Source organism: Misgurnus anguillicaudatus, chromosome 10, assembly GCF_027580225.2.
Source record: "Misgurnus anguillicaudatus chromosome 10, ASM2758022v2, whole genome shotgun sequence".
NCBI lineage: Eukaryota > Metazoa > Chordata > Actinopteri > Cypriniformes > Cobitidae > Misgurnus > Misgurnus anguillicaudatus.
In genome coordinates this window covers 41,394,408-41,412,163 of record NC_073346.2, presented here as the reverse complement: position 1 = coordinate 41,412,163, position 17,756 = coordinate 41,394,408, and the positions used below count along the sequence as shown (strand labels likewise).

General features: G+C 38.0%; 1 protein-coding gene across 1 annotated transcript in view; it reads left to right on the top strand.

Annotated features, from left to right (window-relative positions):
- The first annotated feature begins 285 nt into the window (after positions 1 to 285).
- The window catches only part of plekhg4b (pleckstrin homology domain containing, family G (with RhoGef domain) member 4B), a 56,405-nt gene continuing 38,934 nt past the window's right edge, over positions 286 to 17,756 (top strand). Inside the window, exon 1 of the mRNA XM_073872638.1 lies at positions 286 to 1,033. Coding sequence (XP_073728739.1) covers positions 848 to 1,033 — 186 coding nt within the window. The 5' untranslated portion in view covers positions 286 to 847. The remainder of the gene's footprint in view (positions 1,034 to 17,756) is intronic.

Below are 17,756 nucleotides of genomic sequence, written 5' to 3'. Positions count from 1 at the left end.
TGAATTTATATGTGGTAATATAGAGTTCGGATGTAGTATTCAGAACTCCGATATTATAAATTTCATGTGCGTAATTTAACCTCCGGAGGTCGCATATGCAGTTAACTCAGCATTACATTCGCAAGTCAAAAAACATACTACAACAATTTACGATTAACTAAGAATTATAGTCAACGTTATATATAATTGATAATATTCTGAATAAGACTATCTAGTATTGACAAATGCGACCTCCGGAGGCTGCAGCCTTCGGCGCATGCGCACCTCTGTTTGTGTGTCCACACAGCTGAAGTGAAAAAATAAGGTCGTGTTCAGTCAGTATTTCATTCATACGCGTTCCGTTTCTGACAACAAAATGTTATAAAATACAGCATGTGAGCACAGAAAGTAGGAAAATATAAAGTGCTGAGGAGAAACGAAGCGATGGAAAGTCATATTGACTGTGAAACGCTGTAAATGTAACTTATTAGTGAATCTGCTGCATTTAGACGAGAAGATCGCGGCGATGCTTCTGCTCCGCGCTGATGCGTTGCCTCTAGCGTGCAATGTGAAATGTGAGTTTGACTGCAAACGGTTTAACTACAATCAAAAACTCCAAAATTACTCAGACACCTGTTTCCTCTTGTCTCCAAAATATTTTAAGCTTTTTCTGTATTTATGTTGATGTGTTTAGGATATTTCAGAACAAAACGAGGTCTTGCAGTGAGCTGTATAATGGTTTATAATGCTGTTCTGTCTCAGCGCAGGATTTATTCGGGGGCCAAATGAGGACCCCGACCGCGCCACACAATAACATCTGTGAATAGAGAGAGGAGGCTCTGCCAAATGCAAATGTACCCACTTTGTGATGTGGAGGGAACCTCCTCTGCCATTGACAACGGCCTGTTTCCATTTGGAGTGGGGTGGAAGTTGGAAAATAATGCAAGTTAAGCGCTGCCACTTTCACACGGGCTTTTCACACGCATTCCAGAAGCGCGCATCAGAGACGCGGGAGCTGACGCGACGCATTGCTTTGCACAGCATACAGAAGAAGGTAGGAAACCCCAGACAACATTTTGGCACTTGACATTCAGTAACTCATACAGAGACTTATACACCTGCTGCTAAAACTTTTTATAAAGTGTGATGTGTGCATGCAAATATCTCAAATAACATGTTTAGAAAGGTTGGTATTAGTTAAACTGCTTGTCAATATTTTTCATGTACAGATTATGCTGGTTACTGTGTTAATCAGTTCTTAATTCTACTTGTCAATAGATGCTGTTTTTGCTCCATGTAAAATAAGAGTTCATTGCATTGCAACAGTATTGTACATTGGCATCTTTAAATTGGGTCATGTAGTAAAGTATGCATTTGAATTATACTATGCACTTCTTTCTGAGGCTTACAGATTGACCTTTAGTTATAGTTAAGTGTCAGGGTGACATTAAACTACACAAGAGGATATTTGCTGAAGATGTTACACAGAAATTCTCTTGCCAATATATATAGAGACACTTGTTCTGCTCGGCACGACTAAAGCCTTTCTTAGGAGAATGTGATTATCTTCAGCCTGACTTGCATTCAAACACATGCATGAGAAAAGCTTTGCAGCACAATAGAGGCGCTGGGATTTTGTCTGCATGCTTTTCACAAGCTGAAGGGAGAATTAGGATGAAAAAGGACAGCTTAGGTTTTACAATACATACATCTGTTTTTGCCTTATTATGCCTGTTTGAAGCAGTAGTGCAGAACAGATTGCATACAGTATTGTGACTGAAGATGAAATTCTGGTTTAGTTTTGTACGTATTACCATCTTTCAATCAGAAACAATCATGCACGATTTTATGTAATCAGTATTTTCAGTGTCTTAAGCAACAGGTTGGTTGCATTTCTATATTTTGCTTGAGTTTGTTGTATTGACATCAAAGTGAACTCAAAAGAGTGAGTTGAACAATTGGTTCATTCTGTCCGGCTGAACTGCCCCTCTTCCCCCATTGCTTACCCCAATTTCCACTTGATTAAGCTCCAAGTCTCTCGAGTTGAATCCGGGGGGGAATGGTTGACTAATTTTGAGCAGAACTTGAAAACCAAACATTGAAACGTTTTATTCCAAACTAATTTGAGTCAAATTGAATTGAATTCAGTTTTATTTTTCTGTAGTGCTCTCCTAACCTTCATTGTTTCAAAAAGCTTTACAACAAACTTTAATATAAATATTACAAATATTTGTGTTTGTCAGAAGTCTGTGAGCAAACTAAAAGCATCTCAACCTATCCCTAACTCAGTAACTCGTCCATGTAGAGACGTCTTGGCTAAATCAGGCTCAGTTATATGGGTCAGCTTTCTTTGCTCTAAACATTATGAATGTCAATTTATATAGTCATATATGTCAAATCAAGTTGATAAGATATAGAGAAAACATTTATTATTAATCAATGTATAGTTCTTCTATTACATTATTACAAGCTAAAATAAAAATAGTGTGTAAATTTCACAACAGTATTTACAGTTACATTTAGGTAGTTATCAATCTGAGATAGCAAGACTGAGTCAACTGTCATGGAGCCTATAAACTATGAATAAACTATTCTACAAGTTTCAGAAAGTTTTTTTCAAAGATGGGTTACCCGTTACACATCAGTGACCCCATATTCCTTTTATGGGCACTTCCCCCGGAAAACCACCTCTACACGTCAATCAAAGTGAGAATGAACCAGGATGCTTATTAACATTGTTCCTTCCAGTAGAAGTCACAGACATCACTGCACACGACAGCTTTGTTTTATATCAAGACTCAACAATGGCACAAAGAAGTGTGTTTTTGGATGTAAGGAGAAGAAAGTCTTGTTCAGCTTTTCAAGTAAGCCAGCATTATGAAAACAATAAAGTTTAGTTTATCCGGGGTAGCAGCAGATTTTTGCGTGTGTGTTTGGTTATTGCTGGATTTTTTGAAATGGGGCGGTCACAATTGGGTGAAGGATGTAATATTACTCTATAGGTACTCCCTGGTTGCTTTTTAAATTTCTGCTTTTGTCAGTTCTCAACCAACATGTTGATGTTTTTAATATCTGCAGTTAAAACTGATATCTATAGAGTTTTACACTATCTGTTGATTCATCCGTCTGTCAGTGCAGTGGTCATGTGGAGTTCTTGTGAAGATTTTCTCATGAACTTCTTTCATGACTGCCTGTAGCAGCTCGTACTGAAATGCATTTGACAGCTGCTGTGGTTACAGATCTTCATGTTTTTGTAAGTTTAGTCATATGTTGTTTTGTCAGATTTCTCTGTTTGAGGGGTAATTTGCTGTCAGGTTTTTAGGTCAGTAAAAGCTTGATGGCTTCAGGCATTTTAAAGGCCGCATTATGAACCACCAAGAAAAACATCAATAAGTCAATATGTACCTCTTTGAAAGACACTTTTTTAGATGAATTAAATAAGAATATAAGACTTATTTTTAGTTCTGTAACTTTCCCCCACGCAACATTTTCTGTGTCTTTATACAGTTGCTTAGCAGTCACTGTGATGGGGCGTCTAATGCTGTGTTGTGATGCTTTACTCCAGCTGAATACTAATGTGATATACAGTATTAAAGTGAAGGGTGATGAAGAGTAGTAACCCTAACCATTAGTTAGATCATTAGATATTTAGTTTTTGGCGGTGTTTGTTCACCTCAGATTTGGCTTTAGTGTTAAAATGCATAGCTGAGGTGTTTATTGATGGGGTTGTTATTGACTATGACAGAGTCTTTGAAGTTTTATATTTAGTTTTTATTTTTGACCACCAGAGGGCAGCATGAAAAACTCCTGGCTCTTTCTATTGACTTCTTAAGCGCTGAAACATCATCTCTGAGGATCTAGATTGAAATCGTTTATGTTATGTTAATATGTTAATGTCCAAATTATTTCTATATTTTCGACATTCTTGGAAATCAATTGAATTTGAAGTTGAACAGTGAGTTGGACTGTGCTTTATTCTCTTCTTACGAGATTTTTTAGATGCTCTCCAAGGTAAAATTAAAGATGAAATCTGTAATTTTTCTTCATTTAGCAGAACAGGTTTTCAGATCACTGCCTCTGTTTGTCATTGGCTAGTCAAAGAGATTGTCCCGCCCCCAAACTCTCATTGGTTGAGTCAATGTCGCTCTTTGAATATAAGAAATAAACCTAGGAATGATTTACTTATATGTGACCCTGTCCCTGTGTGAAATCCATAATCTATAATGATGAGATGAGGGGCATCAAAGTTTGATTTCAGTCATTGATTTCAGTCTTTGACATGATCTTACTATTCAGTCAATATTAAAGATATAAAAATTATAATTTTTTTGTAGAAAACAGTAAGCTTAAATCACAAAAACCTTTTTCTGAGTTTTAACAGACTGGATCATATATCTGCACATTACGCTGATATAGGTTGTGATTGGCCTGAATACCTCTGATGTCAGCAGGAAATGTGATGCTCTTTACCATCTTTAAAAGATTCGGTTGCTGACAGGAGTTAACTTACAGGCTGTGAGTCTGAAGCGGGAGGATTTATGATAATGTCGGTCTTTACTACATCGCCAATCCCAGGAAGTAAACTGTTGCCTACAATCCGTCCAAGAAAAAAGATTACGTTGGAAACGATAATTCGTGTCATCGTTTACTTTGGGGTTTGTACTTTTTGCATGTTAGCATGTACTAATACACACTTACACACCAAAGGAAATTTAAAAACGTGAATCAAACAATAGGTGCTCTTTAAAATAAATCATCATGGGATCATGTGTAGTTTGGGAGGAATGTCATCATGGGATCTGTGGTAGTTTTAGAGGAATGTAGCACAAAAACACCAAACTCTGAAGCTTTGAAACGTCAAATAACTTTAGAGATTCATCTTGGACAAAGACTTCAAACAGGAAAGAGTCATTACACAGATAACTCTCCAAAATGATTGTTTATACAACATCTGAATGGCACAGTGTAACATTGTGTACCTAATGTTTACTGATGTTTTCTGAGAAGGACTGCTTGAGTTAAGATGATAAATTATTTTTTATGATTATTTATTATTCTAAGCAACTATGAGAAACAACACAGAACACCTTAGCAAACACATAGCAATGAGCAAAACCCTAAACAGCAGCACTGCACCACACTGACACCCATAATGACATTGTAAGTTTTACAGCACTCACATTTACTTCATATCATTTAGTGGTTTTTACACTTTCGCTTGGTTTTCTTTCAGTTTGAAACAACAGCTAAACAGAGGATGACCCGTATCTCAAACCAAGTTCTTTAAAGGGATTGTTCACCCAAAAATGTCTGTCATTATTTGTTGATAAGGGCCATTCATATTATAACGATAACTATATTTTAACGATAATTATATTTTAAAGATAACTATATTGGCGTCCACATCACAGGACGATAATGATACATTTATGCTAATTCGCTCACTTGCGCAAATCACTTGCCTTTAATGGCATTAGCTAATATACATATTTCTTGGAATTAAAAACTTTTGCAATTGTTTACATGATGTCAATGAATATGTAAATATGCAGTTCTTGTTGCATTTACACAGCGGGTAACACGATGCGCGTGCCCTTGAAGTTGAAATAGATTTGATTGGCTGTCAATGGTTGGAAAAAATCGCCCAGAAAGTGATCCCAGCAATATTGTTCATGTATCTTTATCGTTATAGTTGTGGTGTGAATTCCAATCAAATGAATGTTATAAATGACTGATTGATAAGGACTTCTATACTGTTTAAAGAGCACACAAGAGCTGTGCATAAAACACAGAAGTCTGCGATTCAGAATCGATTTTAGTTTTTTTATGCGATGCGTCACAGCCCTAATTCAATTCCATAGTAGGAAAAAAGAATACTATGGAAGTGGATGGGGCTCATGAATGTTTTGGTTACAAACATTCCTCAAAATTTTGGGTGAACTATCCCTTTAAGACAACATCACTATTAGGACCGAAACACAACGACCTCACAGAATAAAAATCCTGTCATCATACTCACCTTCAACTTTTTTTTAAAACCTATTTAATTGTCTTTGTTCAGCTGAACACAAATAAAGATATCATGAAATTAGAAAAAATCCAAAGTGCTCAGAAATAGTTTAAGAAATGATTTAGAAAAAATTGAAGCTGCTCTTTTGTATAGGGTATACAAAATCTGAAAAAAAAGATATTCAAGGCACTCTTCGTATTTAAAAAAATATTATACCGGTTGCTGCCCAGTTGAATGTTTTTAATGTTATATAGCCCATGTCTAAATAAAGGCTTTTTAAAATATTTTTTTGAAATACGAAGAGTGCCTTGGATTCCTTTTTTTCACAAATAAAGATAGTTTGTATAATGTTAATAACCAAACAGATCTGGGGCACCATTTGCTTCCGTAGTATTTTTTTCTTACTATGGAAGTCAATGGTGCCCCAGATCTGCTTGTGTGCAAACATTCTTCCAAATATCATCATTTATTTGTATTCAGCAGAACAAAGAGATTTCTACAGATTTGAAATAAGTTGAGTAAATAATGACAGTATTTTCATTCTGTGAGGTCGTTGTGTTTTGGTCCTAATAGTGATGTTGTCTTAAAGAACTTGGTTTGAGATACGGGTCGTCCTCTTGAGAGATGATTATAATTTACCCAAAAGAAAACAGGAAGCACCTCGCCCACGTGCTCAATCTTCTCTCTGTGGAGGTTCATGTCTTTATGTTAAATGCAGGATAAACTCAGGGGAACGTGTGCTCTCATGTCTCATAATCATTCCTGATGCTTTACTGGAAACCACACAGAGAAAAAAACACACTCAATTATGTCTCAACTTCCACAAATCTCCAGATTCATAAAGAATATTTTACAACTAGAACAAATTGCAAAATGTGCAACAGTTTTAAAAGTTAACAACATTGCTAGTATATACTGTCACTGTTATATAATAAAGTTTCATTTTTATTTTAAATCATTTTTGATTTTTTTTTGTTCAAACCTTTTTCCAGGCAGATGGAGTCAATTACAAACTGTATTTTATTAAAACATATTGTCATTGAGTTTAGGTCAGATCAAATCAAATCATCTTAACAACAATGCCCTGCTCACCACCCAAAGCACATAAACATCAGGACAACAATTCCTTCCTGACACTTACATGCTTTTAAAAACTGTTATCAGTATCCCAAAAATGTCCCTTTTACATTGTTTTACGTAAACATTGAAGAGTCTGTCTGATTCCATTACACTGAATGTTTGAATGTTTGTCCTTCATAAATTCTTCATCCATTGGCTTGTAATTTTTCACCTTTCCTTTTATAGATGAAAGACTTTTAAGTCCAGGTGTGTGATACAGACCTGCTATTAGTTGCTCTTGCTTCTCTTCTTAATCTTAGTCTTTGAACGTGACACACCTGAAGTGAACGCTGCATATATCACACCTGTGGGGTCATCAGGGGGACTCGTAGAGAGGGAGGCAGTAAACCTGTATTTCACCCAAAAATGTCATCATCGGTTCAAACCTTACTGTTTGAATATGTTTATTAATTATGATGAGTGAAAATAAGATATGAGAGCTGCTTGATGTCATCACAGTATCACGAGGATAAGAAGATAATGAAAATCATTTCAGTTTTGCATGCATTAATAATCTATAGCATCTCTGCTTTGTATTTTCTTCTCAAGCTGTAGGAAGCAGACAGATTTGACAGATATAAGGGGTTTTGTCTAAAGTTTGGTGCAATGCACACCTGCAGGTGTTTGTCGGGTGTTTCCTGTAATCGGTGTTATATTATGAGTTGACATCTGCTCTTATCCGGGCTCAAGCTGCAGGTATGAGCTCTCTGTAGATGGAACGAGTGATGGATGAACCACATCTAAAGCTAGGACCGCACCAAAAGATTTTCAAAATGTGACAATAAATAGATGATAAAAAAATCTACCAGTTTTGTCAGTATATTAGTGTGTGCATTGCTGCTATGTGGTCATCACAGCACACCACATATCTTCAAATTCCCTTCACAAACAAAGCGAGTCTGGACGGAGAACGCAGGAAATCTCTCTGAAATCTCACAATGTCTCTTGTGGTCAAACGTGACTTCACAGTAATCACGACGGACATAAAGAAATGTCATTAATACTGTGGATTGCTTTTTACATCTCTGATGTCCATCTTTGTTCATCTTTGAACTGTATCTGCTGCGCCACGACTGCAGTTGTTATGGTTTCATCTTTCATCAGCTCAATTTCTGATTGGTTATCGTTTCGTTTCACGCGACAATCTGCAGCATGCGTGTGTCCTCGAGGTTCCTTTCACACAACAGGATTTCTGTTCGTAAATATTTAACATGTTAAATATTTTCGATTTGCAATCGGAGCTCCTCCAACGTGCTTTCGAGCAGATTCAGACACCCCAACACCACAGACAAATCTGATAAGATAACCAGTTTAACCATAAAGATGATTGGGACTTTATCTAGGATTGTTGTAAGGGGAAAAATATTCATATATTCATGTCTATATTCAACTTTATTTTCATCATACTTAGACTTGACTTTCAGACTCTGTGTGTAAATGATGAAAGATGTGTCACACCTCACTGAAGATCTCTCATAGACCTGTTGGATCTCAGACTTATTTAGGGTTTTTATTCTCTCTCCAGACTGACTAAATGCGTCAGCTTGTGCTCGGAGTCGGCAGCTGTCTCCATCTGACTGGAATGAAATTGTGAAGTCAAAAGACAGATGAGGTGAAGGTAAGCGGTCGGATTTCTAGCTGTAGTTTTGTGCCTGGATCTGTGGGTTTAAAAGTGATTTTATGCACATTGCAAAATATTTCGCATTTGCTTTTCTGAGTTTTTAGAGTTGAGTTTTAGTTGGCATTTATTTAAAGATGTTTGCTTAAGCTTTGTTGTGAGGATTATATAGTAGTTGTTTCAGTGAGAATAGGATTAAACGTTTCTTTTATTGATGCTTGCCTGGGTGTAGAGTTGGGTGTTGTGGTCGGTCACAAGCAGGTTGAATGTTAATATATAATTATCTACATTTGTGTCAAGTATAATCACTTAGAGAAGTAGTTTAGGCATTTAACAAACACTTTTATCTAAAGTAAGAAAAACAGCAGAGCGATTGAAGACTTCAGATGCTGGTGTCCTTTTTGGCAACATTCTTGTTTGATTGTTTTGGCATTCTGGTTTTGTGATCGTAGACTGTGTGTACTGATCTTAAATCTTAACGTTCAGATGAATAAACTCTGTGTCTGAGTTTTCTCTCACCATTTGCTCAGTGTCTTGTATCACATTCCCAGAGTAAGACCTCAGCTGATATCATGTGTGTTTGTTTGTGTAACATAAAGCTCCTGACTGTCTGAGCACCTGTGTCTACAGTACAGAGAAGACAGCAGTGTCTGTGTTCACATGTACACACACACACACACACACACACACACACACACACACACACACACACACACACACACACACACACACACAGCAGGAGTGGTGGAGAACAGGTGGAACTCATGGGATTAAATTACTCTGAAGTAAAATATACTGTGTGCAGTAACAACTAAATGGAAGTCAGAAGTACCTTGCCGCCTTATGACCTGGACCTCGTCGGGTCTGACCCGGACCTCGCAGTGCTCTGATGCAGACCTTGCAGTGCTCTGACGCGGACCTCGCAGTGCTCTGACGCGGACCTCGCAGTGCTCTGATGCGGACCTCGCCGCCGTCTGACCTGTACCTTGCCGCCGTCCGACCTGTACCTCGCCGCAGTCTGACCTGGACCCCGTCAAGTCTGACCCGGACCTCGCAGTGCTCGGATGCGGACCTCGCATTGCTCTGACGCGGACCTCGCCGCCGTCTGACCTGTACCTTGCCGCCGTCCGACCTGTACCTTGCCGCCGTCCGACCTGTACCTCGCCGCAGTCTGACCTGGACCCCGTCAAGTCTGACCCGGACCTCGCAGTGCTCGGATGCGGACCTCGCATTGCTCTGACGCGGACCTCGCCGCTGTCTGACCTGTACCTTGCCGCCGTCCGACCTGTACCTCGTCAGGGTCCGACCCGGACCTCGGGGGTCTGACCCGGACCTTGTCATGCTCTGATGTGGACCTCGCCGCCGTCTGACCTGTACCTTGCCGCCGTCCGACCTGTACCTCGTCAGGGTCCGACCCGGACCTCGAGGGTCTGACCCGAACCTTGTCATGCTCTGATGCGGACCTTTCCGTCGTCTGACCTGGACCTCGTCGCGGTCTGACCCGGTCCCACAACTTGCTCTGACCTGGACCTTGCAGCTCTCTGACCCGGACCTCTGTCTGTTGATTCTAGTGTAAATTAATGAAAATGGTTTTTGTTATAGTTCTGATGTATATGTGAGAGAGTTTTGATGATTTTTCTCTTTACTGGATGATTACGAGCAGAGTTTGATGTGAATGTTGTCCACGTTGAATGTGCAGTTAAATATAAACTCTCTTTTCTCTCTCATTATCTTGTGTGGTTAAAACACTGACTGACTGGCAGGTCAAGTAGTTCCCAAAGAAGGACATACTGTGTGTGTGTGTGTGTGTGTGTGTGTGTGTGTGTGTGTGTGTGTGTGTGTGTGTGTTTTTCTGTATGTAACTTCTAGGGTTTGGTGCTTCTGTATCTTCATCCTTGAGGTCCTGGTTCCCAAAATACACAATACACACTCAGTGTGACCCTGACTCTGTTAGTCTGATATGAGACTTCTGCCCTCCCACAACTGACAAGATCTGATTCCCAGACCGACTGTGTGTGTTTGTGTGTGTGCGTGTGCCCGTGTTTGTGTGTGTGTGTGTGCCCGTGTGTGTGTGTGTGTTGTCTGAAGGCTGTGTGCGGGTGTCAGTACGCTGAGGTCTCTTTCTGTGGATGTCTGCTGAAGGCTTTGCATCTACTCAGCTCTGAGATACAAACACAGACTTCTGGATTTACAGATTCACAACTTTGTAAGTAGACACAGTGCTTGACTTTTGGATTAATATCATAGCTGATGGAATCAAATCTGTAAAAACTTTTGACTGGATGTTCACAGTGCCAGTATAATGCTGATAAGATGAAGGTGTGAAGGTGTGTGAGATTTAAGAGTGACCTGCTGCTTTATTCATGATCATGATGTGTTTGTGCTGTGACTTTATTTCACTATCAGCTGCATTCAGGAAAAATCATATTGATGATGATTTCTTATCTCTGAAGGCTTAATAGAGTCCTTGATCATTTAGTTTAAGTATCAACTTTGTCTAAAATTGCTGTAAAATCCTTAGGAGGAGCAGTAAGTATATAGTTGGTGACATCCATTTGAACTATACAGTAAATCTAAATAGCACAGCTCAGATTATTTGCTTTGAAAGAATTTAATGAAACATTTTCATTTTGAGATCTGGTTTTGATGGCAGACTTTGGTACAAATTTAAATATTTGTCATGAGATGCGGTAGCGAAGGAGATTTTTGAGTCTTTCTATAAGAAGCCAGAAGACTTAGTCTAGAGATTTCTGTCTTATTGGATGAAATGTTTCTCTGCATGAAGATGATTGACAGTAGAGAGATTTATACGATAATTTAATCCTATGATGAGAAGGTTTTTGGCCATTATGATCAGTCAGGGTTACTGGAGGAAGACCACAGTAAAGTGCGGGTGGCCCCGCAGTGTTAACTGACCTGAGAACAGGGTGTCACATTCCACAGTTGGGTGAGCATGTGTGGAGGACAGACACAGCTGGGTTTCCCCTGTTTAACAAACACTGATGTTAACCTGACCTTTACAAACCATACGTCAACTCGCTCCGGCTCTGTCAGTCACACTGAATCTCTCAGACCTTCTCGCTCTCTCTTCAGTTTAGATGCAAAACCCTTTAAGTGCATCTAACATGTTTTCTTGTAAATTAGCATTTTATTTACCGGAGTCTTATGTTTAGGTTCAATAATTTAATGCAAATGAAACGTTTATTAGTCAGTAATTGTAAGGCCTTATTTTCACAAATATGTTCACATTAGTCATTTCATTGCTATTTTACACATTTGACTGCAAAACCCTCTAAGTGCTTGCAAGCTTTTGTGACAACGTCCACAAAAAACACTTGCTTGGATGAGACCTAGTAAAAATGCCACTAGAAACATCGCAAATGATCAAAGTAAAAAAAATTGGTTGTTTTGCATGTTGTCTTTCATCAAACTCATCTTTGGTGCACTTACAGGACAAGTTTAGCGGATTCTGATAACAAAATTGTATTTCTAAATGGCGTGAGGCTGGGAATAAATAGATTTGAAGCAAATGTATTAGATTAAAGTATAGTGCATTCTTCTGAGAGCATTCGGTCAATTTTTTTGATGAAGGTGGCATTTAGCAGCTTTTGCATTTGAGCTCTTCATTTGTTAAACTCAGCGCCAGTTGATATCGTTGGACATGATCTTTAAAGATGTTTCTTGAAATATTACAGTGATTTTTTTTCAAATCTCATTTATTATGGAGCACAGATTTATATTCCTCCTGCTCGTGAGAGATTTGTTCAGATTTCAAGTCTGATGTTTAAGTTAAGGGTCCGGGTGGTTCATGGTTGGTGTGGGATGTAATATCTGTCTCACACATGAGTTATGATTATGGGAAAATGTCTGTTATCAGACTGATGTGTGTTTGCGGTGTTATCAGATGACTGCTGTCACACGGGAGGGTCTAATCTGACTCTTAGCATCTCGCATAATAGAGTTTCTAGAAGTATTTTCAGCAGAAAAACAGGAAATGACATCACTCCTGTAGATGGTCAGTGCCTCCCACTGTGCCTTTACTTTGTCATTTCTGTTCAGGTGGGAATAAATGAATGTTAATTATGATGAAAGATTATGACAACATAGTTAATGAGCTGAATTAAGCCTTGAGCAGGTTTATTATTAGTGTCTTTATTGACATAATATACAAACGTCCATAAACAACCACAATCAAACATAACATAAAATTACACATGGCACAAATATCACTGGTTAAAAACATACAAATGTTGATTCCAGTATTTCCAGAGACTGATGGAGTATCTTATCTGTTAAAGACCTTATAATGACATTCCTAGACTGAGTATGCCTACATATAAATTTAAACATAAAATTCTTTAGCAACGCTTGGAAAGTGGAAACATTACAGTTCACAAACATCTTGCTTGCACTTTCCCAGCTTATGTTCAAAATTCTTTATCTTTAGTAAATGTAAACTATACTTTTATTCCTGATGGAGTTCTGAATTGGGTTGAACTGAGCAGCTTCATGTCTCCATGTGTGATTTATAGACTGTAACCAATGCTTGCAACAACCCTGCATAGGTTTATTTATAACCCAGTGGTTGGGTTGGTCCATATTTGACCCAACCATGGCTTAAAACAACCCATCATTTTTAGAGTGTAGATTATAGGAACATGTATAATCAACCAACCTGAGTTATAGACTATAATAATACTTACACAAGAGATGTTAGTGGTCTGTGAGTTATTTTGAGAGATTTGTTCAGGGGCGTAGCCAGCATCTTAAAGGTGGGCGGGACAGGGGTGTCAGTTGAAAAAAAAAATATATTGCAACCCATTTCCATGAAGTGCGTATAAATAGCACACATATATAAGGAGCTAAATGGCAAAAAATACCTCTATTAAAAGTTATTATTTAATAATATTAAAGGATAATTCCGGTATTTAACACTTTGAGTCTCATTTCTGGTTTGTTTTGGATGAACTACAGTGATGGACACAGAAATTTTGACAATGGGTCGAGTCTTGACTTTTCGACTCATTTAGAAGCATCTCTTGGCTGCTTCAGAGTGGAGGTCGGTGGCCATGCACAGGCATGTCATTGGAGCGACACTTGGCGTTCGTTTTCGGAGCTGTGCTGCTCACCGAGTGGTTCGTGGTGTTCGTTGATGATTAAAAACAAATATATTGGCGCAATGTATGATTTCAATCCGTGTTATTTGCTATAGTGGAACTATTTTTTCAGATACCTCACAACCGCATATATACTTCCGCTCTATATTTGAGTCTGAAGCATGAATGAACGTAGTCCAACAAACTGTAATAAAACGGTAGCATACTTTCAAAATCAAGTTTATTTATAACACTTACACCATCCAATATGTTTTTTTTTTTCATGAGCAGAACAATAAAGAAGATATTATGCAGAAACCCCAGTGCTCCGTCATACAAGTCAACAGATCCACACACTTTAAGAGCTAAAGCATATATATCCAATACAACAGTAATCCCCCATAACTCCGTGTGACATATTGACGTCTTGTGAAGCAAATCAATCAGTTTTTGCAAGAAACTGAACGTTATTAACAACACTATTAGCGTGAATGCCAAAGCAGGAAGCGCGCTTTACGTTCAAGGTGATCTCTTCCACACTGGTGCCGTTTGGTGGCTGTTGGCTATGGATGTTGGTCTCTCTGCGCCACCTATAGAGCGGGAGCGTGAAGCGCACTTCCTGCTTGGCAAAAGCTCTGCATTAACGCTGTAAAATATATATATATATTCGAATCTCAAAACTGAAAATCGAATGTCAACCCACGGAACTAATATTCGAATATTCTGGTCCAGCCCTACAAATATGGGAAAAAATTCTTCTGAGCAAAAAAATACAACCTTATGTAAACAAACAGGCCCTTTTCTGTTTCCCGGCGGCGGAGTGATATATCAGCGAGCAAACAGTCTTCCAAGAGAAGTCAATGGAATTTTACAAAATGCAAAATAAAACACGACAGAAACTGTATTTCGCTACACAACTTGTTTTTAATCATCATCAACGAACACCACGAACCACTCGGTGAGTAGCACAGTTTTGAAAATGAACGTTAAGTGTTGTTTTAATGACATGTTTGTGCATGACCATTGACTTCCATTCTGAAGCAGTCAAGAGACGCTTCTAAATGAGTCAAAAACTCAAGACACGACCCATTGTCAAAATTTCTGTGTCCATCACTGTAGTTCATCCAAAACAAACCAGAAATGAGACTCAAAGTGTTAAATACCGGAATTATCCTTTAACCATTGCCACTCATACATATCAGTGATGCGCAAGTCAATGTATAAATAACCCGCACCCGACCAACGTTTTCAACTAACCTGCCCGCAACTCGGACAGCAAAAAATATATATTTATACTACGACCTAAAAGTATGTACGGTTTTTGTGAGGAAAACGTACATACTTTTGAGTGTGTAGCAAAAGAGTATGCACATTCTGAGACATACTTCGATGACATCATGAAACGTAAAGAAAACGTGGTTGCCTAGTTACGCACACCACGACTGTGAACAATATTTTATTAATTCTTATAACTTATGTCCAATATAATTTTATTTACTATTCCCATCTTTTTTTCTCATCGTTTTTTCACAATACATTTTACAGTGTGTTCTACCAAGTTGAGGAGTGAAGCAGAGCATCATCGTAGAACCAAACGCAGGTCGTTTGTGAGGCGGCTGGTTCTGACGTTCATGTGCAATGAACCCCAATGAAAATAAACCATGCTTTTACTATAGTAAAAGTTTAGTAACCATGTTTCTTTGGTTGGACTAATAAAGTTAACATTTGTACAGCCACAGTACAAATAAGTCTGTGTGGTTAAGCTCCTCCCTCCCGCACGCAATGGGTTGTGGGCAATATTAGCCGTCAGAGTGTGCATTGATCTGCACTTTGAATTCTAACCGGAAATAGTAGACCATCCAGGTATCTTTGGGATACTAATTTCAACATTCTACAATTTGGGACATACCAATTCTAGTTTCGCATTCTATTTAGGACGAATAGTATGCGAATTGGGACTCAGCATAAATATATTTTTGAATGAGTCGCAGGCGTATTTGGCAGAATCAGTTAAAGGCCACAATGATTTAGTACCAAAGTCCTTTAAGTCCAAGGAAGGTGGTGAATTGGGAGGTGCAAGAGCATTTTACGTGGTGTAAAGAGGTTGATCGAATATATTATGATATTGAGCAAATGTTTGAGCATTTACATTTTTTTTTTTTTAGAAAGGACAGTGAAGAGAGGTTGTAGTTTTTAACTACAGAGACTTAAAGGTGTAGCGGATGATTTTCTCGAATTTTAGAAAAGAACCGCCTTCTACACTTTTTAAAAAAATACAATTGCGCAACACTCCTGATTGACAACTAGGAGGACCAATAGTCTTCATGATCCACCCGGAAAAGAAAATCCTCCGCAATACCTTTAATAAAACAATTAAATGAATTCTGCATAGTCTTATATTGTATAAATTATCTATATAGTGATCCTTAGTATTGTCACAATAGTTCAATCAAATATGTCTAGACAAATAAATGATTTTTTCTTTGTACGTGTGATTAACATTACAAATAAACAGCATAAGAGTAAGTGAACAGTTCAAAATTGCTTTAATTTGCCTTAAATAGAAAGTGTTTATGAGGGAAATCATGGCATTTAAAAAGTGTGGGGGACATGTCCCCCCGTGTCCCCCACGTATTCTTCAGTGACCACCCATGAATATTTGTCATCAAACTGCTGCAATATTGTGTTTTCTTCTCGACACACCTGACTGAGATTGGTCTGATCTGACAGAACTGTTGTGTTTGTTTGTTTGTTCAGTATAGACAACTATGAGATTTAAATGCCACAGACCAAATCAACCAGCATGTATATCATATAACAGTATGTATTAGAGATGTAACAATTACCGCTTTTATGTTTAACCGCGATAAAAAATGTCACAGTTTGAAAACCCTGTCCAGCATCTAGTTGTACGGTGAAATCTAGTTAAACTGACACATGTTACTTAATATTTCTTTAGACAGATCTGTCTTTTCTCTTTATTGTCCATTAAATGATGTGATCTGATGAGTTGTTTGTTTCTTCAGTGATTGCTGTGAGCGCATGTGTCGTGTAGTTTTACTCCTTGGTCATAAAGTTCACCTGATTTCTCACAACATACGCAGACAGATGACTTGATGATTTGTGTTGATATGAAAATCTGATTTACTCACTTATGTTTTATCTGAACTAGATGAACATTTATCTCACCACCCCAAATGTGCCATGATTAATGTTTTTTATTTGATGTTTATGTGAACAAAAGTGCACCTAAATCAATCTTAAATTTGGTTTGCATCAGTACTTCTTTACATTTCTTTTTTTTTTGCAAAACCGTGATAATATTTATAACCATGTTGATTTTGGTCACTATAACCGTGATGTAAAATGTTCATCTTTAGTATGTATGTATGTGTTGTGTTGTGTTGTGTTGTGTTGTGTATTGTGTAATATATAGGCTGAGAGGAGATTATTAAGACAGCAGATGCTGGATAAGACACAGGTGTAGTGGGTGTGTGTGGTTAATAACTGGTTAGTACAGCAGCTGGTTACCTCATCTGTGGGTGAAGGTTAGTTGATGGAAGAAATCAAGCAAATAACCAGAACAATAATGGCTGCATAGCAACTGATGAAAATCGTTTGAGATAAATCTTTAATTTGATGATTTAGTGAATCAGGTCTTAAAGAGATCATCAGATGTTCAGCAGAGAGAGAAACAGCCCTCTAGTGGTGAACCAATGAGATGTTTACATTACATTTAAGCATTGAGCTGCAGACACTTTTATCCAAAGCGACTTATCACTTTATTGTTTCCTAATCTTTATATGTCATAGGGAGGCAGTAATACAAAAGGTGCTTATGCCAAGAGACCAGTTCTCACTAATCTTGAGAGAATTTTTTTTAAATCTAAAAAGATAGAAGAGATAGAAATACGGTAAATATAATGTCGAGCTTT